Source organism: Caloenas nicobarica, chromosome 12 (genome assembly GCF_036013445.1).
Source record: "Caloenas nicobarica isolate bCalNic1 chromosome 12, bCalNic1.hap1, whole genome shotgun sequence".
Classification (NCBI taxonomy): domain Eukaryota; kingdom Metazoa; phylum Chordata; class Aves; order Columbiformes; family Columbidae; genus Caloenas; species Caloenas nicobarica.
This window is the reverse complement of record NC_088256.1, coordinates 15,084,844-15,108,033: the sequence shown is the minus strand read 5'-3', so window position 1 is coordinate 15,108,033 and position 23,190 is coordinate 15,084,844. Positions and strand designations below refer to the sequence as shown.

The window sequence follows — 23,190 nt, the reverse complement described above, 5'->3', positions numbered from 1 at the left end:
AGGTTTGGTTTATGTGTTAACTGTTGCCTTCTGGCTTTTGAGCCTTAAGGAGCTGTATTTTCAGTTTTACTCTACAACAATGTCGGTTAGAAACTTTAAAACATGTATGTATATATATTTCTAGGGAGAGGCTGTCACATGTGTTGGTGATTTGACAAGGACGAGTCTGAGGACAGGTCTGTCCTGTCACCTTTGAGGAAATTCACAGAAGCCCAAGGAGGACATGCTGTGCTGGCATCATGTCGTGCACATGGAGGACAGGCCACTTTTTGGGAACCATCAAGCTGTGGGTCAGTGCAAGCCCAACATGAATACGGTGAGCGACAGCTGGAGACAATTCCCGGGCACTGCAGAACAGATTATATCAGCTCAGACCATGAAGGGCAATGAGGAGACAACTCCATCTCTGGAGAAAATAGGAAGAGGAGCGACCCGTGAAACCAGCTTTCTCACTGCATCACCAGCATCCTTGCACGGAGCAGGGACTCATTGCTGCCCAGACACTCCGGTGACTCGGGAAAGCTGCAATCACAGCCACAAGCTTTGCCTGGGGAGCACGGCAGGGTGTAGCAGCAGCATCTTCCCTTGCTCATCAGCAAAAACCAGCTCCTGGGCCAAGGTTTTCTAAGCAGTTGGTGATGTGGTACTGTGGCTGGGGAGCAAAGAGAGATGCTTCTCCTCCCAGAAATCCAAATAACCTCTTTGTTGTGTAACCCCCACTTCTGCCCCAGAATCAGTAATTGTTTTGGAAAATGTCTTTTAACTATTTTAAGAGCCAGCCTGCCTTTTGGTGCTACTAGCTAAAAGCTGACAAATGACAGAAATAAGAAATTTCTGAGAAAAGGCTTCAGAATTTGCCTGAGTCATCTCTACATTGACAGGAAAAGCTGGTGAAGAAGAAAAGTATCTCTGCAGGCCGTACTGCCTGAAACAGCCCCAGAATTAGAAGTCTGGGCCAGGTGAACACATCCAACCCCTAAGACATATTTCACTGTCGTCTGACAGAGCTGAAATTGAAAGCTGTCATTATGGCTACGTGACTGGTACAACAGGACCTCCTCGAAAGAGCCGCATGTGAGAGCAGCCCCCAGTGCTCCGGCAGCCGTACGAGCCCCAAGGAGTCAGTCCCTACCCTGCAGTTTACAGGCTGAACACCATAAAGCACAATAAGTGGATTAGCAAAACTGCTGGAAGGGGCGGAGAAGAAATGACACTGGGTTTTAAGCTGGTTTTTCATGTATTTACGCAAATGATGTGCACAGCCAGAGGTGAAATCCAGGCTATCCCTGCTGCGGATCTACCCAGCCACCTTTGCTGGCAGCCTGATGTGGGCTTCCTCGTGAGAAAAACCCGGTTTATAGCTCGGGCAGACACGGTGAGTCGCAGCAGCGAGCTGGCTGATGATTATAGTGTGGACACTGTGCAAGAGGCAGCAGCAGCAGCCAGGCAGCATCCACACCAGGGTGGGGAGGTAGGGCGGTCCCACGCTGGGTTGCTCCAGACTCCTCAGTCCCTCCAGAGCTTGGGGCTGCTCCTCTGCCACCTCCTCGGGCTGGCTCTGCAGGACAGGGTGCTGCCTGCCCTCCCTTCTGCCTCCCTGCTGGACACAGCACCAGGCAGGATCCGTCTCTCACATCGGGGATTGCAGTTATTCCTGGCTCTTGCTTGTGCCATCTGTCTGTTTCCTGAACAATCCCTGTAGGATCTGTGTCTTAGCAGGTTAATTTAATAAGACCCTGCTTTATTGTTGCTGGCTGCGGGCATGGCATAGAGCAGCTGAGTCCATCAAGAGCACAGAGCTGCCCTGGCAGCAATCAAATCCTGTCAAGATGCTCATTTGGGAGGTTTGTTTTGCTGAGAGAGAGCAAACCCTCCTGGGGCAGTGCTGAGGGCCAAGGCCTGCACCTTACTCCTTGGCAGGAGCCAGGGAAAAAGTGGCAGCAGACATCAAATCAGGACTTCAAGCCAGGATGTGCCGCATCTCAGCAGGACGGAGGTGGTGATGGCGAGGGAGCGGCGGAGCGGCCGTATCGCAGGAGGTGACTTGCGCGGCCAGCTCCGGGCTTGGCCATTTATGGCAGAAGCAGATATTCCCATCTGGAGTTTCAAAACCTTTTACATCACCAGCTATTTTTGTGGCTCCAAGTACATGGTAGCCTACAAGGTGGCGAAGTAGCTGTGCAAAATGTTTAATGAAGGGAACAACTCGCCTTAAGGGTAATAAAGAGTCTGGTGCACATTGAGATCAGGCTATTTTTTTTTCAGCTGTCAACATCTAAGGCCAAGTATAAAGTGCTGTGAGTTGGGAAATAAATCTCCAGGAATCTAAAGGGATACTGATTATACACCAAGGACCTGGAAAAGAAAAAAAAATCCAGGTTTCCAATCCCACATCCACCTGCTTGGGCTGTCCACTCAGCCCAGGAGTGAGGCATCACTGGTGAAGATAAACGGCATCAAAATGTATTTGTTTTTTCTTCTGCTTGCCCCATGGCTGTGCTCTTTGCCCCAATTCTCCCTTAGTCATTCTTCACCCATCACAAACATAATGGACCAGCGGTGCCACAAAGACATGCACATAATGAACCTAAGTGACCATGTAATCTTATTATTGTCACCCTCATCCTCCCTTGCCCCCTTTCTCCCTCCTCCCCATTCATCACTGTCACTGATTGTGTCATGGTTAAAATTAGATGGGAAGCTCCTCTGCAAGCGGCTGCATCTTTCCTTTATCCTGAGCACCTTGAGTGCATTAGGTACTTTGGAACTACTGATGATTTATAATAGGGTTGAAGTGGGAGGCAGCCTGGTTCAATGCTCGCCTTTTTACAATTTTGAGCTGATTCACCAGCCTCATGAATATCATCTTCCATCCAGGCACATCTGCCTCATGTCAGCAGTTCACTTGACAAAACAATTCGGGAGGCAATGGCAAAGGAAGGAGAGTGGTTATTACTTACACGTAATGAAGAAGAGTGACTGAAATTTGGTGTAACTTATATAAGATTTGTTCTGGTGGCTGAAAGTCCTCACTGAGCTTTCCCCATAACGGACATATTCTCTTTATGGCAATAAAGTGGATAAAATAATGCTATTTGCAAAAATAGCCACTAGCAGGGCCACCTCACAGTGCCTTGTCTGCGTCTTTAGGTGGTGCTAAACCTTGACCAGGCACCTTTCCAGGGCCTGCTGGCAGCGCGGGGTGGACATTGTGGACAGACAGCGGTGCCCGGCTCAGACTTGCAACCGAACAGGTGATGCGTGGGGAAAGGGACAAATCCTGCATCTCACATGTGTCTGCTGAAATTCTGCAGACCATGAGAAGCAGCAGCCTGCTGCCCAGAAACAAATTTAGTTGTACTAGGGGGCAGCTTCTCCTATGGGTGGGAATGCTTCATGCAAACGATCGAGTCGGGTCTGAAGTGACTGGGGGCTTTTATTTTAGAAAGCAAAACGGAGAAATAAACTTAACAGCAGAGTCAATTATACTGTTAAGTAGGCACTCTTTACTGACAGCTCTGGGGAATTATTCTCCATGAGTGCTCCAACAATTGGATGCTCTTGCGTTGCTTATATTCACACAATTATTACATATTCATTACAATTTTTGAAAATATTATAACATACAATACATCTATACTAAGAAAGAATTGATGAAATTAGTTATAATTGTTTAGTTTCTTACTTACAATACATTTATTAATTATTAATCAAATATAAGCTAAGCATTCTGCTTCTAAACAGTGTATTACTTAATCTTGTCTCCTTCTTATCATGCGGAAGGATCTAAAACTTGAAAAATATCCCCTCGTTTTGCAGGTGGTTAGAAAGCATCATGTCAATTGGTTAATCACGGGTACGTCTTTTGTAACTTAATCACAGCATACATTAATGTAGCAGCTTCTCTTCAAAAGAAAACAGCTGTTTGTTCTTTTCAGTTACTTCCTTCTAACAACGGGGGAAATTCGTTGATGGAGGAAGCACCAGGGGCAGTACCGAAAGTGCCAGGGGATGCGTCTGGCTCACGGCAGCCACCGCTCTTGTGCTGTGTCCGGTCCCTTGCTGACACCTGCTGCTGGAGCCACGAAGCCGCCCGAGTGACCGAGCACCCCGGAGCCACCTCACTGGTGTATTGCGGGAGCTGGTGCCGCTTCTGGGAGGCTTTTCGTGCAGCCGAGCTGCGAAATCTGGTGCCTTTCGCTGCAGTCGTGACAGCACAAAGCCTGTAAGTAGAAGGAACATCTTTTACCAGCCCACTTTATCCCCAGCGCGCTTCCAGGCGTGTCAAATCACCGTGACCGTGTCCCCTGTCCCTGCCGGTGACCGCCAGTGCCACCGCCCGGCCGCCTGCACCAGTGACACCTGTGTTTCTAATTATTAGACTGTATTTTAAGGAATTATAGAAGTCATAGTTTAGGGGAATATTAAGGTAGCAACCTTTAAAGATTAACCAACCCTGTAACCATAGAATTTTTGTATAAGCAGACCTTGCAACCATAGAATCTTTGCACTTAGTAATCATACCCTGTTCTTAAAATTGACAAAGATTTACAACATATTCTTTTAAAACAGGTAACTGAGAAACATGCAAATGTTACTTAGCATTGTTTAAACGTTTAGCTTGTGTTAGAATAGACGTGGAATATGTTAATGGTTGTCAAGGATTGTAATGAATATGTAAATTTTCTGTCAATATAAGCCATGTATGACCAGCTGGTGGGCGGCGGACATCGGGAGTGACACCCCCGGTCCGGCCCCGCCGCTGGTTAAGAAATGCTACTTTTAAAACCCCAAAACGTGGTTTTAAGAGTTTATTTCCCGATTTCACGGTATCATCAGCACCCACCCCGGCGGGGCCCTGCCCTCCCCAAAACGAGCTTCTAATGAGCACCGAGCAGGAGTCGGCCACCGCGCTCCTCGAAGAAAACCACCTTTTACATGGAACTTTTGCCGTGACTAAGAATGATTTAGACGCTGGGAAGCTCCACGGGAGCAGCTCGGCCTCACAGCCGGCGGCAGGACCGGGCCCGATCGGCCTGTGCTGGCGGGAGGGGACACCGTGAGTGGCCGCCCCCCCGGGCCCTGGGCCCTGTGCCGCCCCCGCCGACCCAGGCTGGGCCGCCATGTTGGGGCGGATCCCGGCTCGCGGCCGGGCAGGTGCCACGCGAAAAGCCGTCCCCATGCAAGAGGGGCGGGGCCGCCCCGGTGCCTCACTCAAACCCGTCCCCCGCGGCGGGTGTTGCCGCACTCAGCGCCCGCGCCCCGTCAGCGCAAGGCGGTGACGCAGCACGTCGCGGGGCGGGGCCCTGCCGGAGCTCCGCGCCGGAAGGGACCGGGGAGCGCGGCAGGGAGGGGCGCGCCTCCGGGTGCCGCAGCGTAACCCTTCCGGGCGGGGGCGGCCGCTGCCGGGCGGTTCCCGCGGCGGAGGCGCGGCGGGATGGAGTGAGGCGCGGCGGTAAGGAGCGGGGCGGCGGGCGGCGGCGGGGCCGGGGCTGTCCGGGCCCTAACGGCTGTCTTCTCCCCCTCAGGCCGGCGCGGGAGCAGCGGGGCCTCGCCCTTCTCCTCAGGCGGGCCGGGGCTATGCGAGGGCCGCGCTGCCGCCTGCCCTAGGCCCGGGCCGCGGCGGCGGGCCCGGCGGGGGAGCGGCGAGCGGCTGCGGGGCCCGATGCGGGAGTACAAGGTGGTGGTGCTGGGCAGCGGGGGGGTGGGGAAGTCCGCCCTGACGGTGCAGTTCGTCACCGGGACCTTCATCGAGAAGTACGACCCCACCATCGAGGACTTCTACCGCAAGGAGATCGAGGTGGACTCGTCCCCGTCGGTGCTGGAGATCCTGGACACGGCGGGGACCGAGCAGTTCGCCTCCATGCGCGATCTCTACATCAAAAACGGCCAAGGCTTCATCCTCGTCTACAGCCTGGTCAACCAGCAGTCCTTCCAGGTAACCCGGCGGGGAGGCGGCTGGACCCTCCTCACAGCCGTTCCTGCCCTGGGGAAGGCGCTGGGCCGAGGAGGAAGGTTTAGGGTCAGCCATGTGTAGGTGTAAGCGCTTTATCTCCGAAGGGGCCAAAGGGAAAATGCCCCACTCGAAGGTGCATTTACCAGCCCGGGGGGGAAGCTCCTTGCTTTGCTGGTACTTGTCAGGGTACCACCATTGTTAAATCCCATGCAGTGTTCGAAAACAATGACCCGCTCACACTTCCCCCATAGAAATCTTTTGGCAATCCTATTTTATGAAGAAATCACTCGATATTAAAATCGAGACTTCCTCTTTCTTTTTTTTTCTTCCCCCCCTCCCCCTTCTTGAAAGGCCTGGTTCTTCAGTTGGTCTTGAAGAGAGTCTTATTGTTCTGCAGTTGTGACTTATTAAGTAAGCTGCTATTTTGCTCACCCTTGCCCCCAGATATATTTCTGTCCAGCATAAGCTCGATGTTTTCACAGAGAAGGTGGTGTACTGGAGAGAAAAAGCAACTCATATGTGATAATTTGTGGGTCTGGATTTCATTTCTACTATTAAAACTCTGCAAAAATTGGAGATATCTTAGACAGTAACTCATCTAAGATGCCTCTAGAAATGAGGCTTTATTTATGGGGAATAAGTGGATTTAGCAGCACTGCATGCAGCGCAGGGATTTGCAACTACTGCGTTGGCTTCAGTTGCTGAGTTGGGTGTATTCCAGCTGCTTGGCAAAACCTTGCACACCCCCACTGAAGCAGTATGTTTGCTTCTGCTGAAGGCTAAACTTTATCTGAGCAGAGGCCTCGAAATAGCCCATGTGTAAGCTGAAGACATACTTTCTTTGGAAAACAACAGCAATGACATTGGGATGCTTCTCCACTCGTTTTCCCTTATTTTGGGGACCAGCAAGTCCGCATTATTCGAGGAATGGACATACAGTCAGTAGTCCACCCTGTCAATATTTAGTGATTCTTGTCTGTCCATAGCATGTTTACTCTGCAGCTTGTAGGTGTAAACAACTCTCTGCAGTTCTTTTACGCAGTGGTAACTTCAAATGCTTAATTTGCTTTGTCTCAGAACTATGCGAGAATTTGTAGAACTTAGTGCTGATAGTAACTCAAAACACTCAGGGGGCAGAGGAGGCTGACTCAGACTGTCAAGTGTAAACTCCTAGTGTTAGCTCAGACTTGAACAAATGCATCTCTAGGTAATAAAATCTCTTTACGGCATCTAATTTGATTACTTACATGTGATTAAATTTTTTGACAATGAATTATTCTAAGCATTCCAGAAGTGAGAAGACTTCATTTAAATTACAAGCTTTCTCAAGCTGTAAACTAAACACAAGCTTCCTAAATGATTGTGTAATGGTGCAGGTCATTCGACTTCAGACAATTTTTTTCAGAAAACTGAAATCAACTTTCAAAGCAGCTCTGTTGTGTCTTTCTCTAGCTGAAGCAAAACTCTCAGAATACAGAAGTGGCTTTCTGTTTGTATATATGCATACATTTTATAAAATGTGTATGCATTTATATAAAATTTAAAAATTTTATTAAAAATGAATAGTGAACTTCCTCTGAGTTCTAGATCTGCATGAATCTAAGAAGGCTTCTGATGTATTTGGAATGTTCAGTTGCATGTGAGGGTTATTAAAATGTGGTTATGTAGTAATTTCATGTGATTATTTACCCACACTAACCAGTTGGATTGTTTGATCAGGACATCAAGCCGATGAGGGACCAGATTGTCCGGGTGAAGAGATACGAGAAAGTTCCCCTGATCCTAGTGGGGAATAAAGTGGATCTGGAATCGGAGAGGGAGGTCTTATCTGCAGAAGGCAGAGCCCTGGCTCAGGAGTGGGGCTGTCCCTTCATGGAGACATCAGCCAAGAGCAAAACAATGGTGGATGAACTGTTTGCGGAGATCGTCAGGCAAATGAACTATGCCTCCCTGCCTGAAAAACAAGATCAGTGTTGTACAACTTGCATCGTCCAGTGAGAGAAATTAAGAAAAACCTCAATCATGGCCATACAGAGCAGGTTGGTGGAGCAGTCATAACTAATTGACGTGCATAATCGTGCTGTTTAATTAAGCAGAGAAAGCGTGACAGGGAATCTGAAATTAAGGAGTCTAACCTGGAGGTAGCCTTCCTCCGAAAGAGATAGAAGCTTGTGCATTTGGTTGCACATGATTACTTGAGTCAAATGGATTTGTCGCATTACTTCAGTAGGGTTAGTCAGGGAATGCTACATTTACTTGCAGCAATTTTACAAGACAAATTATCTCATCGACACCTATTTTAAGTGTCATTGCTATATATGACATTGCATTATCCTTAATAACGTTTTGTGATGTTGCAGTGGGTTTCATTATTGGTTGTAGTTGGTATCTGAATTATTTTCAAGTAATGGGAATTACCTTGGAGTTAAATGGGATTATTGTGACCAAGTTTCCTGATAGTTTTGCTAAGAAGACTTTGAGCTTATATAAAAAAAAATTCTATGGTACAGAAACTGAATGTACTTCAAGTACATTTCTGCCTTATCAGTGGAAGAAATTTAAAAGAGAACCACCCTGAGTTGTGAGGAGTGGCTTGAAGCCCATGTGTACTAGTCAAGGGCATGTGCAAAGTGCTTTTCAAGTGAAATCTCCAGAGCAGAGAACACACTATAAAATGGCATCCCAGTGCCCGACTCTTTCCTTTCCCAGTGACTCATCAGAGGTGTGGCAAGAGCGGAGTGTTCAGAGGGGCATCTATAAACCTTCCCCTGTCTCGGGCATTGCTTTGGTTTTTATTTTTTATCTGCAAGGATAGCTGCTCTTGGCCCTTCGCACGCTTGGTGGTCGTTGTCAGTACCTTTTTCACCTGATGGTGTAAATGCATCCGCTCCTCCCCTGCATGCAGCAGCGTTGTCACTCCTGTGCAAGGCAGTTCTGGACCCCTCTGCTTTTGTTTTTGCCTGTAGCCATTGCAGGTCTGGTTTTACCATCGGCTTGAATCCACGACAAGGGCTCCTCTATATACACTCGGTGTGCAGCCAGCTGGTCCATCAGACCTTCAGTTGTCTGTTGGACCTCTCTTGGCGAACAACTCAATGTGATCTCTGAGGGGAAGTGTGGGGATGAGGGAGGACATGAAAATTCGAGGGAAGGAACTCTTGAAAGCTGCACTGATTGAGGCTTCGGCTCCAACTGCCACATTAGTAGCTCTTGCTTGAGTCAAAGGAGCTTTTTGTGTCTGAGTGACAAGAGGGAAAATAGGTTATTACTGGAAGCTTTGGACCATGTTACCTCTTTAATCTCGAGTGCAAGGTCAGAGAGTGAAGTCTCAAAGCTTGTCTTTGAGATTGTTATCAAGTGCTTTGTGAATGTAAAATTTTAGATACTCATGACCCTAGCACTGTCATACTGAAGATAATACACAATGTTTTTATCTCCAGTTCTGTGAAATAAGGAGAGACTGCTGTCACCACCTAAGAGGTGTGTGCTTGCTGAAACGTGAGCAAACTGCTTGTATTGGAGCAGAGAAAAGTATACACAAAGTCCTTCCTCATACACTAATCCCTAACACATGCAGAGCCTTTTAAGGTTATAGGAAGGAGAAGACCAGAGGAATTACTGCTTTTTTAACGGAGCGATGCAGGGTTAATATCTTGAATTATATAGTATAGCAATGCAATGTTTTGGCTGTTTCTAAGGCAGCTTCACAAACAAGAATGTGGACTTCAGGTATCACGCCAAAGCTTGTGGCAGTCCCCTGGGCTACTAGTGGTTCATCTTGTGCAGATTGCTGTTTTCCACTCTGACAAAATCAGGCCCTCTATCCATAAAATATATACGTTCAGAAGGGAGTACTTCTAAGGGAAGCTTTTTTGTAACCTGCCTGCTTCTGGATTTAACATTAAATATCAAGTTTAGTCTTAAAGGGGAAATTGAGGTAATACAGATTTCCTCTCCATTCTGCCTAGGTCATGGTGTCACATCAAGCTTCTAGCAGCAAAATACTTCCTCGCTTTTAGGAGATGCTGCTTCTGCACAGTGCAATCTCATCATCCGTGCCAAACTTTCCTTCCTAAGCAGCTTCCTGTTCAGTCCAGATCTTACCATGTCTGGAACATCTTCATGCTCCACATCTTTCATTTCAGCCTCACACTTTGGGATCTTTTCTTCTTCTTGGCTCCCATTTTATTCTTGTTCTTTGAGTAGGTGTAGGTTCTCATTAACTTTATGATAAGCCTTTACTGCTTGATAATTTCTGTCTGATGTGCTCTAGTGTAGCAGACCTGCTGATGGTGTCCTGTGATAGCTTTAGTCAGCTTTGTAATTCTTCTACTTATCTGTGATCCAGGAACAATTGCTGCTTCTCAAACATCTGCTTTAGCAGTGACCCCTCCCAGGTAAACTGAAACTGAGGAAGTGGAACCAACTCTCTGAAAAGCTGTGTGTAGGAAGTGAGCTTAAACTATAGCTCTGTCCTGGCATGATCTTCACCATCTCTGAGTTCTGTGACCAGTCCATGTCCAGTAGGAGTCTTTAGGTTAGTTCAGAATGAATTAGGTAGAAACAGTTCATGTCTTTACAGTTCTGATGGAGAAACCCATGGGGGAGGTGTATTATATGCTGGACCTGGTTTTATCTAAGGCTGTTTCAGTGTCAGTTTTAACTAGCAAGTACCGCTTACCTCTTTTTGGTGTTGACACCTCAACCTGTCTGTCAGGTATGATGTTGTGTTGGTTCTTTCATGACATGTTTTAGCAGCACTTGCTTAAATTACTGTTCCAGTCAGCCACCTTGGGTGAAATGAAGGATGGAACATAACTACATAACCAGGATACTCCATAGTTCCTTTTAAAAATGTGCGTTGTTCTTGCATCCTGTTTCTCCCCCTTCCCTTTCCTGCTTCTGCAGTGAGCTCCTGTCACCTCATTATTGCATTCAGAGATGTGAGATTTCCCGTAGCTGCTCTCTGTTCCTCGCTCTAGTATTTCTCAATATGACAGTGGTTTGTATTTTAAATCTTCTTTAAAATATGGCACCTGTTACAGTGCTGGTGTGTTAAAAATTTTCTGCAGAGGTACTAATCGCAGTGGGAACACCTTACTATTGGGGTGAAAGGCTGATGCTGATTAGTGATTTCTATCCCCTTCATTCATGAATAACTGATATAAGCACACTTTGAAGGAAGTGTACTCTGCTTTAGGGATAAAAACTGAAAGTATATTGTTTTCTGGTCTGTGTGGGTATGCAACACAGCCAAATTTATCACACTAGATTGTCTAACACTCCTCCCTTTCCTGCCTACTCACAGAAGAGAATAGAGTGTGCTATAGAAATTTCATGGGCAAGTGAAACCAGATAAGGTACTATATGGTGCTAATTGTAGTAACTAAGCACAAGTTAAATGGAAAGATTACAAATCTGAATCCAGAGGTCCCTAGCCTGCAAATGCCAGGACACTGAAAGAGCATGTGGAGGAAAATACCATTACTTGCTTTCTCTGTTCTTACTATCCCCAGCAATTCTTTGCTGGCCACAGCACTGGGTGCTGGATTTAGGTGAAGTTTTGGGATCGATCTAACCCGTGCAGGATGAGGAGCTGCACTGTAAATGGTTTGCCTTTCCTGTGCTCTAAGAAAAGATAAAACACCTCTTAAGTGAGTCGAATCCATCTCTGTTAAAAGTTAAGTGTTTGCTGTTTGGACAGGACAGGGACCCTCCCCATTTAAAACAGTGTGTGGTGGGACACATGCTCATCAGACTGGATGAGAACTACTGTTAGCTGGAAAACAAACAGGCAAGCAAAACCTGGCTATTGGCTCCTGTCAGCACAGGAGTACTGCTCCCAAATATTGGGGGTGACCTTTAGGCATGAAGGGAAACCCTGACTGTTGGAGCACTCTCTAGGGATAAACTGTTAATTGAGAGCAAATCAACAGCTGTAAAGAAGTGGTGCAGTAGGTAATGTAAGGTGCTGACTCCTACGAAGGAATTACTTCAAAAATTGAGAAGACTCATCAAAATCCCTGAAAAGCCAAGCGTCAAGCTTCACTGAAGTGCATGCGTATGTGAATGAAGGACAGGCTTCTACAGACTGAGCTTCGACAGAGGCTTTTAGAATATCTCTGCAGATAAATCTTTGTATTTCTGATAACTTGCTTGCACTTCCCAGGGTGTATTTCTCACATTGGTGACTACTTACATTTGTGTGCTTGGTTGATTACAGAGGCTTACAGTTCTGTCCCTGCTGAGGCTAAATCTGATGAATGCTAAGGGTTTGGTTTTTGTTTTTTGTTTTTTTAGCAGTAGCTTAGAGGATCTGGATGCTGAGAACTCAGATATCAAAACTGAATTACTTGGCTCACCTGCCTGTTTCCAGAACTTGTGCAAAAGGCCATTGCCTCATGTTAGTGGGTGCTGTAGTGCCTGCTCACCACCAATGCAAAGCTTAGTGTATGTGTCTCTGTACAGGAGAAATTAAATTTCTGAAGTGTTTCATATCTTCAGAAGCAATTTGGTATCCCATGGGGGCAGCTGTTACAAAGTTCATAGCAATAAGTTGTTACCTGCTTACCTCTTGTATCACCAGAATTAGAGGAGGAGAACTTCAAGAATGCTGCTGTGTAAAGTGGGGCTTTGGAGCTCACTATGGAAAACCAGCTGTTCCACGCTGTGGGAGAAGCTGACTTCACTTTGAATGTGTATTGAACGTGGCTTTCATTAGTTATTTTGTTTAAATTGCAGATAAAACTCAGAGGAAACGTGCACAGATGCTGCTTTGGAGAACTTTCAGCCCAGGTTGCAGAGCTGAGCCTTGGTAAACCTGTCTCTATTACAGCACATTGCCATACATCTAAGTGCATAAGGTTGGTGGCCTCCAGGATCCACACACCTTAATCAGAATGCTTAGCATGTTTACCATAAGTTTAAAAATCTGTTCTTTATCTATCAGTCCTTTTATAGCTTTCTAAGTTCATATAATGGCTAATATGCAAGAGTTCATTTTTAATATTTTAATTGATTTCTTTAATCAATTTCTGAACTTGTATTTATTAAATACTTAAACTCAGTATTACCTACTCAATGCCTTTTAAAAGAAGAGAGTTTTAATGGAGAATAAATTGAGCCTTAAACAAATGGTTACTTCTGTATATTACCTCGCATCAGTGCTTATTTCTGTTTGCAAAGTTTTCTCCTACAATGTAGTTGGACATTCTTTGAGACTTCTTGTTTACGTGTGACAGTGTCATGAAAAGATACTGAAGGCACCTCTGTTGTATGGATGTAGTATCCCTTTTCTTGGCAAATACAGCTGTGATATTGTGTTTGTAACTGGTCTGATTTGGCAATAGGGATTACTTGGAATGGGATGTAAAGTCTTCAGCTGATGTTTCTTTTCTTGCAATCATGGGTTTCTTGAATTCATTTAATCAAGAATTACAATTGTAGCATTGAAAAATGGCAGCACACTTTTCCTTCTACTGAGTTTCTAAACTTGCTTGTTTACAAATAGCTTCCTTATGCCTTGAAAAGGGATAATGTATCCTTCAAAATGGGCTGTATGCTCATCAGTCAGCTCAGCTTTGCCTGGCACATTAAGAGACATCTAGTAGACCTCTGCACATGTAAATCTAATGCAAATAAGATCACTTTACATTTTATACTTCCTAATGTTTGTCTTTCTGAATAATATTTTAAAGCAATATTTGTTAAAGTTTTTCTTGCACTGTCACAAATTGCTTTTTAGTTATTTTTTTTCCCGATAAACAAGTTTAATATTAGAGACAAGTTGGTGTAACAAGGGGAAAAGCACCAGGTTTCAGTGATACTAACTGCAAGCGTGCTTTAAACAGCCATTGCCTTCCTTATTGTTTACCTGATCGACATTTTCTCTGAATACTTGAAAATTTTAACAATAACACAGGTATAAAGAGCAGAATGAAAATGTACAAAGAACAGATGAAATCTTTTTGTTCAGTTTTATTAACATGTTGCATACATGAGAGATTTTTCTAGCAGTGGTTTAAAATGTGTAATTTTTTTTGCAGAAATTTAATAACTGCAGCTCACCTACTGCACCAAAGTTCTAGGTTTTTAGGAGCCCAGCTTTAGTCATTTGAACATGCTTCTAGAAATGTACATTCTTTCCCTGTAATAGCTAAATAACTTTGAGAAAAGCTCCAGTAAAAGCAGTGATGGATATGTGAGGTTAAGCAGTTTCAAACTTATGAATTGTATTGTGGATGATGGCATTCTAAACAATAAAAGATCACCGGTACAGTGTCTCAACATTAATGTGTTTTATTGTTAATAATGCAGGCTGACTTTACAGTGTTAGCAGAAATAAAGATTCTGAGTCTATATTCAGTGTTGAATTTGAATCCTTAAAAGAAGAGGACACCAGGTTTTCTGCTTGGGTAGCGAAACACCTGATTTTTTTTTTTTTTTTTTTTTTCCTGTGGGGTTACTTGAATTTTTTTTTTCCCCCTTGTTTGTACAAACTTTATAAGCAGGCTGAGGCTAATACTTAGGTTTGCACTTTAATATCAGAATTAAACCAAACCTTGTATTCAAAGTAGATTTTTCTTTTTAAGTGGTGGTTGTTGATCTTTTTTGTAGGTTGTAAGGAAGTAATAGGAAATAAAAGTAATTCAGAAAAGATCTTAGTTTTTCTTTGTCTAAGGGGGGGAAAAGTTGGTTAATATTAATCAGTGGTTCATTCCTATGGGTAGTTATCAAATCAGTGTTCATTTTCATTGACCTCAGCACCAAAAAAAAAAAAAAAAAGAAAAAAAAAAGAAAAAAGCTTAAAAAACTTGAACTAGCTTAGAGTGACAGGACTGGGAAAACGAGAGATGGTTTCTTCAGCACACTGTGGGGGGAAAAAGGGACCAAAAGTTATTTTAGGCTTCCTCAATAGATTGCATGTGAAGTTGCTTATTAGAGTAAAAGGCTAATAATAAATGCAATATGTATTGTCTTTACTATGGCATCTGTTTAGGAGTTGTTCAAATCACTGCAGTAGGGCTCTACAAATAAAAATGTAACCTAACATCATGTATCTAATGTACTGTATCTTTATCAGTGATAGGTGAAATCTGGAATAACAAGTGCAAAAATGGAACAATTACCTATAATGCTTTGTAAAAAGTTTTTTCCAGTAGAATTCATTCTTGTCATTTTGTAAGACAACTCTACAGTCCACCTGTTTGTAACTTTTTTAATAAAATAGATACCTGTATTACCAAACTGGGGTGAGTAGTCTGTGTTCAATTTCTTCTAAAGTGGGCTGAAGTGACAATCTGCCTTTTTTTTTTTTTTTTTTTTGAGGTACTGGTTATTTTAAATGTAGTAACATCAGAGCAGTAATGGTGTCCCTCCTCACAGGCCAGTATGATGAAGCTTTGTTCAAAGAAGTATCTTCATTTGCCTTGTCCAAGTCTTTAATGTTCTTACTTTTCGTACAGGCTGTGTGTGTGAACGCAACTGTGAGTCCTGACAGCATCTTGCAGTGTCTCTGTAGCTGTTCTCTACCGTAATAATCCAGAACTGGCATCTTTCCACCATGCTAGCAAAGTGAGTGCTCTTGGAGCTCTGCCTCAGGAGAAGCAGAAGATTTTTCTAGAAAACCTTCCAGCTGAGAGTGCCCAAAGCAACTTGATAAGAATTAAATGCTCAGGAAAAGCCTTGAGTTTGCCAAGTCAGTGATTGTCATCTGGGCTGTGTAACAAAAAGCACATCTTCCTCAGAACTTACAGTCGTGGTACTGACCTTTAATATTGCATTTGTAACTAAAACCATGTGTTAATGTAGAATGTGATTTAAACTTTAGAAAAACTTGCTACCTTAGTACTTGCAGTCCTCAGTGATGTGTCAACAGGCAAAACCACCTAGCGTGCTCACCACCCCTCCTCCAGCTAAAATAGCCTTTGTCTTATCTTGAAGGTAGGTTGCAATGCTGTTTCTTCTTCCTGCTCACACTTCCTTCACTGTGGTGGAGGAGTAGTTTCTGTCTTGAGAGGAAAATGACAGAGAAGAAGGGCAGAGTATCCTTCCAAGTGATCTTGGATGAAATGTGTGCTTCCTTTAACCTTGCCGAGGGGCTGGGGGTGAAGCACACCCTGTTCTGACAGGCAGCCAACATGTTAGGACCGGTCTGCTTCAAGAGGTGACAAGTGGGTTGGTCACCGAGTCTGATTTCTCATGCGGTTTAAAAGAAGTTGCAATTGAGCAATAATATTCCTGATTCCTTGTGGTACTTGGTGCAACTCAGCAAGTTGCTTCCTGTTCCTACTCGGAGGCTGGGAAGTGAACGCAAGTACAGCCAGTAAGTGCCTGTGACTTTGCACAACTGGGTTGGTAGTTTTAAGGAGGTACGCAAGATTTGTGTTTAAGGCCATCATCTTTCGAAAGTCTTGGTGCTGAGAGTGACCTCCAGCTGCCGCTGTACAAGTAGTTGAGTGGTGTAGTTGAGTGGTGTCCTTCGTAGAATAGGTGTGACAGCAGCACGTTGCTTTAAATCCGGGATGGCTGTTTTGGGGGGCTGTATAGATGGAGTTTCATAGGCAGCTTTTTCTTTGGTTTAACAGCTCTTCTACAAAACTGCACAGGCCCTCTGGAAAGCTCTCCTGTGTCCCATTTCCCCCATGCAGCCAGAGGACGGGTATGTCTTCTGGTGTGTTTGGAGAGCAGGAGCTAACCACAAACCAGAGGATTCTTCTCCCCCGCCCAGCACGAGTGACACGTAAATGAGTTGCTAAGTAAATGAGTCGCTAACAAGGGCAGAGCTGGGCCTTGTAGCCTGGCCGGCTGCACTTGGGCGTGAACCCCGCAGTGGGGACAGCCCTGGCAGGAGGTGCAGGAGACAGATCCCTGCATGGGCGAAGGGGAACTGCCAGCCACACCTCGCGTTGAGCAGTGCGCTGCCGTCTGCCCTAATAGGCTTGGATGTGATTACAGTTTGAAGCTAGGTGGAAGTGTCTAGTCTTAATTAAAATGAGATATGGATTCTAAAACAATACACGTTGACTTGTTTGAGTTATCCCTGCTGAAAAGTCAGCAGCCCGGGCAGCTTGGTTTGCTGGTAGGCGCTTTGGTTTGGTGAGTCACCGCTCGCTTGCTCGGCAGCGGGAGGAAGCGTTTGCAGAGCTACTGGAGCTGCGGGCGAGCTCCCTCAGCACAGGAGGTGGCCCTGTGCTCTGCGCCCTGTGAAACTGAAATAATGCAGGTTTTTTTTTTTTTTTTTTTAATTTGCCACTTTTATCTCTGGCTTGTCAATACAGCTGCAAGGAGCGGAGATGGACTTTCAGCTGAATGTTGGCAACAGTGCTGCATTCAGGGGTCAGATCCTACCTGTAGTAGTTTTTTGGCTCTGCTGAGGGCAGCATTGAGCTTCCGATAGCCCAATAGCTTGGCCGGCAGTGGTGCTACAGTTGCATTACAAGATTGTAGGGGATGCAACTTTCTTGTTCTCCGTGGAAACAAAGTATTTGGTACGGAATCAACTTACTTGCCTTTGATTCTCTCTTTGACAGCTGAGGTTCCGTTCAAGTCCCCCCCCAAAAATTCTGGAGCAGTAATTGCAATGACTGCAAAAATTGATGGAGAAGAGTCTCTCGTGTTGCAGGAACCTGCAAAATGTTCACCCGTAGGCAGACTTTGCTGTTTGGTTGGTTTGTGGTGTATCTGTGCTCCTCAGTGTTGGCTGTTTCTGCCCAAGTGTGCTGTGACAGCTTTCTGACACTGACTTACTTCCTCCAAATCATATTTCTAGTGATCAGGCTTGCGTGGGATTTGAGACTCCAAGATGCTGCCTGTTACTGGATGACCTCAATTGTTCTTGCCTCAGAAGAAAAATGGTAATTGTAGCACTGCCCTCCTGGGGACATGATGTGGGAGGCTGTGTTAGAGATGGGGAGGTGCTTGGACTTACCTGAAATCAGATGCACCAGCGTTGTAGAATAATTTTGAAATTAGACTTCTTGCATGTGAATAAATAAGCGGTCTAGAACCTAAAGAACAAAGTTAAAATTTTATTAGATTTATTAAAAGCATTAGTATCTTTCATACATTTCTGAAACTAAAATGTAACTGATTCAGACTTAGACTTCTTCTGCTTTTACTGAAAGGTATAACTGATAAATGACTGTAACTCAGTAAACCAAACAATCAGTTTTCTGGGAAATTTCTGGCTCTAAGTTTTTTGGTTTTCTGTTTTTCTTTTTCTCCTGCCTCTAGGCTGACTAGTTAATCCAGTTTTACATCCTTAGAAGATCTGCCTTGACATCAGATTTAAATTATCTGGTCAGCCCATAAAAGAGAAAATATATTTGCTGTTCGTGACATTCCTTAAGGGCTACTTGCCTTTTTGGGAACTGGTAGGTAGGATGATTAATCATCAGCTTGGGATTCATCCTACTGCTGTATTAGACCTTAGACCTTTTTTGTTAAAAGCAAATTAATAATGATCGTGTAATCAGCAACAGCATGGCTGCTAGGGGAAAACAAGCAGAAATAAACTGAATTTTCAGCAGAGCTGGTTTATGTTGGAAAAGAGAGAGAGCTGCTCACAGAGCTTGGCTAAGTGCTGGAGCAAGCTGTGGTTCTGTGGAGGGGTGGAGAATGTTCAAAGCTGACACGGGATAACCACTGCTGGAGGAAGGTGCATGTGTGCTCTGGATAGTTCCTGTCTCCACGCGCTGGGTTGTTGTGTGTCATCTCCTGAAGTCCCTTACAGCCCTGTGTCACGTTGCTGATCCTGGCATTGGTTTCCATTCGTTGTTCCAGGAATTAGCACAGACTTGCCAAATGCCCTATGTCTAACCTCAGTAATGCAGGTGTGTTTTTAACAGGTTAGAAGAAAGATTTTTAGCTTTGAGGCCTGTCCAGTGTCAGACCGTGGTTAGAAGCGCTTTGAAATCCAGCTATGTTCCTTTCCTTTCAGCTGGCTAAGCTGTTTCTCTATTAATTGTCAGCGCGGTATCTCAGGCCATCTGAATTGTCCCCTTTTGGGGCCCATATTAATCATTTAGAAAGGTTTTATGAATGTACTTCTGAAACCTTAGGACAGTCACGATATAGGAATGTTGCCTGTTCTTTGAAACACGTCTGTCATCTCATAGCTATCACCATCTGCCAGAGGGCCCTGGAAGAGGAGCCATGAGACAGGGGTTGCCTTTGACTACAAACGTGCCGAGCTCCCAGCTTCAGATGGTTGCTGCTCTGTCCTCCACTGCCTGCTCTGAAGAACGGCTTTGATGCAACTTTAGCTCTGCTTTGAGCTATATGCCTGGAATTTGGCAGGCCTTGGTACGACTGAGGTGTGATAAGGGTCTTTTGAGGAAGAATAAAAGGAAAAGAAGGGAGTGGGGGAAGAAAGTCTACCTGGGAGGGAAACTTGTTAACAAAACTCAGGATCAAGATCCATATGGTGAGATGGGTCTGATCTATTGGCCTGGAGGCACCTGGAGAACATGTGCATTTCTTTGCCTACATGTAATCAAGGCTTACTCAACCAGACCTAGTTGTCTTGAGCCAAGAGAAAGCCACATATGTCATGAAAATGAGCAATATAGTTCCTTAGAACTCCATCCTTCCCACTAGGTTTTGGTCTCTTCACCCAGCATTACGGACTCGATTTCACAGCTTCCTCAGATGAAGCCTTTGGCTGTAGGACCCTTCCTGATGATGCTCAGCAAAGGTTTTCACCATCCTGGCCTTTAATTCCCTTCTGAAGAGTTGCTGCTCCTTCCAGTCTTGTAACTCCCTGCTGCCAGAGCTGTGTGAGCAGAAGAGCAGATGCTGCCCACCTGTCAAGTCAGATTTCTGCAGTGCGGTACGTGGGGGTCTGTAATTTTTTTTCCCTTGAGGCAGAACCTGGGAAATATCTGCACATGGCTCATGGAGAGCATTAGGGAGGGGGTAGATTGGTTTGACTTCCCGACAGTGCTGGTGAGGACGGAGATCCTGGGCACGTGGAGACCTCCTGGCAGGACTGCGGGGTTGCAGGTGAGCTTATGCTGCTTTCGGCTTGTTGGTGTGGGGATGTGCAAGTAGAGCAGGAACAGTTCACGCTTGAATTAAGGACAGCAGATACATGTCCTGTGCTTTGCACTGCTACACAGATGATGTGAGGTGCATCTCCCTACCTGCAAATGACCAAATGCCAGGAGGTGCCTGAGTCTGGAGGCATCGGCACTCCTGTGACTCAATACAACCCTGCAGCTTTCTTTTTCTGTATAAATGGCTTTCTCGTGTCTTGGAAGTGATCTGTTTGAATTAAACATCACGGAGTGCTTTTCGTATAGCTGTGCCAATAACAGAACGCAACTAGCATATTAAAAAATGAGAGAATGTGTTCTGGATAATACCAGAGTCAGGCTGTTGTTTGGTTTCTTGTGTAGCTTGTGCTGTCATTTGCATTTGCTTACAGGAAACTGCTTCAGTGCCTGGTGATAGTTTCAGAGAGCATATAAAATCTGAAAAAGGAAGAAAAGTCAACAATATACACCGATGAACACTAGATTGTGTTATTCATTGCTGTACTGAATTGCTCAACCCTGCGAACTGAATTGTCACCTGTATTTCGTTGGACACAAGCACCACGAGAGGGAGCTGGGAAGCAAAGATCTGGTTTGTCCTGGCGATGGGGCTGTGCTCTGGAATGTGCACACGGTTCTGCACAGGTTGAAAACAGAAGAGAAATGGAAATAAATTTATATTTCAGGACTTCGGTAGCACCGTGTGAGTATATATTAATAGGATTTTAAAGAAAGTTTTGCACTTAATTAATTTGTCTATGGGGTTAATTTGTCTATGGGGTGTATGGAATTGCAATTGTATTGGAGACTTTTGTGCATAATCAAGGTTATTTATGATTTCCTACTCTGTTATTACAGGTAGGTAAAAAGAGCCATTTACCTCAGCTGCTGAAGCTGAAAGAAGAATATAATCACAAGAATAAGATTTGATATAGCTCTGCTTCCTTGAGCATCGAAAACCTACTAAACAAACAAACAAACAAAGACCCAAAAACATGAGATAAGCCCGATTGACTATTAATTTGGCTTAGTGCTTAAACTCAGCTAAACCTATTTCTTCTTTTATTATTATTGCAGCCGGGTCCAGCAGCTGAAACGCCACCATGCTTCTCTCCACCTCAGGGTCCTGCTCTGCTCCCACACATGTGCCTGCAAGTGGTACTGAACTGGGGTCTGCTGGTTCTGCTGGGATACCTGCCTGCACAGCAGCCAGACCTCTCCCTAAACCTCTGTCCCTGCTTATCATGTAATCCTCACCAGCTGAATATGCAGCGAGCATGAAATTGTGTCATCAGCTGCACTGGAATCACCTGGTAGGAGCCCGCCAGACAGTGCAATTCTTCTTTAAACTTGTCTTAATCTACAGTCTAATGCTATGGGTGTTCACCTTCGCTCCTCCTGCCAGCGTTCGTGCACAGAAGCTGCTCCCCTCCTGTTGGTTTCATCCAGTTTTGCAGACAAGTTATGAGTGCTGATGAGCACTGAGGTGTCTGTGGAGTTGCTTTCGGCAAGTGAATAATATTTGTCATGTTACCTTGCTGTAAGTACAGCTCTTGGTGGGAATGTTGGCGAGATGAGGAGGCACCATGGTGGAATGTTGTTAGGTAGGATTGGGGAAAACTGGAGAAAAAATGCTGCTTCATAATGTCACCTTCTGTGGTAGCAGGGTCCAGAGTATTAAAAAGCCAAGGGCCAAGCTGGCTGAGCAAACAGCTCTGCAGCAGTTCTCACTGCTGCTGCTCAGTATCTCCTCTCTGTCTGCTGGTACGGCTGCATTTGCCCTTTACCTTTTCCATGCTTTCTTGCACCATTTTCATGTTATTCCCTGCCCCTGTGGATAAGGAGGACACATGTGCCCGGCTGGAGGTCAGCACTGACCTGGAGCCAGGATTGCTGGTGCTCCCCATGTGTCCTGCTCTGTCTGACCCCAAAGTCCCCTCCAGAAGAAGGAAGGAGATGGGTGGGGGTTAAATGGGTGTCATCTGCTGAGGGGGTGGATCTCACTTGATCTCAGCAACAATCCCCAGGTCACATCTCTTTGGGCCTTCCCTTACTTTCCTGCTCTGAAAAAGTCCTCATCTACCTTGTTTGCCTCTGCTGGATCCACACTCTCTGTATCAATGCCTCTATAGGGTGGCTAGAGGCCCTGATAAACCCCAAACTGTCCCCTTTCTTCTTGCCACAGTAGTGAAAAAAACCCCTTTTCTTCCACCCACAACCCAGCTGGCTCATGCTCAGCTTCTAATAGCATCCATGGACCCCAGGGCTGGTGCCCCCAGCGTGCCAGAAAAGCCAGGCACGGTAGCAAGGTTTGGTTTCTTCTGGGGTTTGAGGGCTCCTCCATCGCATCCCCAGACATCCTTCCCACTGGTCCAGTGCAGCTGTGGCAGAGCCGTGCCTGCGACGTGTGAGCTGCTCGCCGGACTGCTGCTCTCTCCTCCATGCCTGTTGATGTATGACAGCACAAACATCTAAAACTGCAGAGAGAGAGTGCACTCAGCCCCTCCGGATGGTTTGTGTGTGACACCGCCCTTCTCCCATGACACAAAGAGCTCAGACCCTGGGCCAAGGGCAGCTCTGGAAATTTGGTCCTCGGCAGCAGCGCCTGCACGCTGGGTCCAGCCAGCCCCTCCTGGCCATTGGCAGAAGATGAGCTCAGCTGCTTTGTGGAGTATTTTCACATGGAAAAGCAGATTTGCCTTGACTTTTATGCTGCTTTTTCACCCCAGTTAGTAGAAGATTAACAAGTTTTTCTGTAGCTAAAAAAACTCTACATGTTTCGTCTCTGCATCCCAGATGGCAAGCTATGTGCATGCCCTGACAGGCTCTGTCCTGATATCCCCAAGAATATTTTGGAAGTGTAAGAGGGACCACAGCAAATGGCCTGGAGTGACTTACAGTGCATGTTTCAGTGGAAACTGGAAAAGGAGAAACAAGCATAATCTCTGCAGCACTCAGTGTGGCTTTTTCGGTTTGCTGAGATGCATTTCTATCGCTCTGGGTCCTACGGGATCGTGTGCGGTTGTGACTTTTTCCAGCAGCGATAACGATCCCCTACGACAGTCCAGCACCTGCCTTTTTGCACTACTCAGTGCATTTATTTCTGCAAGTGGGGGCTCCTGCACAAATGCTGCCTTCATCCAAATGCTGCCTTCATCCAAATGCTGCCTTCATCCAAATGCTCAGGGAGGGGAAGCT

General features: G+C 45.4%; 1 protein-coding gene across 1 annotated transcript; it reads left to right on the top strand.

The window, feature by feature from the left end:
* Positions 1–5,309: 5,309 nt before the first annotated feature.
* Positions 5,310–15,186, top strand: RAP2C (RAP2C, member of RAS oncogene family). The gene is made up of 4 exons (XM_065643451.1): positions 5,310–5,455; positions 5,529–5,938; positions 7,676–7,995; positions 12,698–15,186. Exons 2-3 carry the CDS (start codon positions 5,666–5,668, stop codon positions 7,952–7,954), a joined length of 552 nt encoding a protein of 183 aa, XP_065499523.1. The 5' UTR covers positions 5,310–5,455; positions 5,529–5,665; the 3' UTR covers positions 7,955–7,995; positions 12,698–15,186.
* Positions 15,187–23,190: the final 8,004 nt, after the last annotated feature.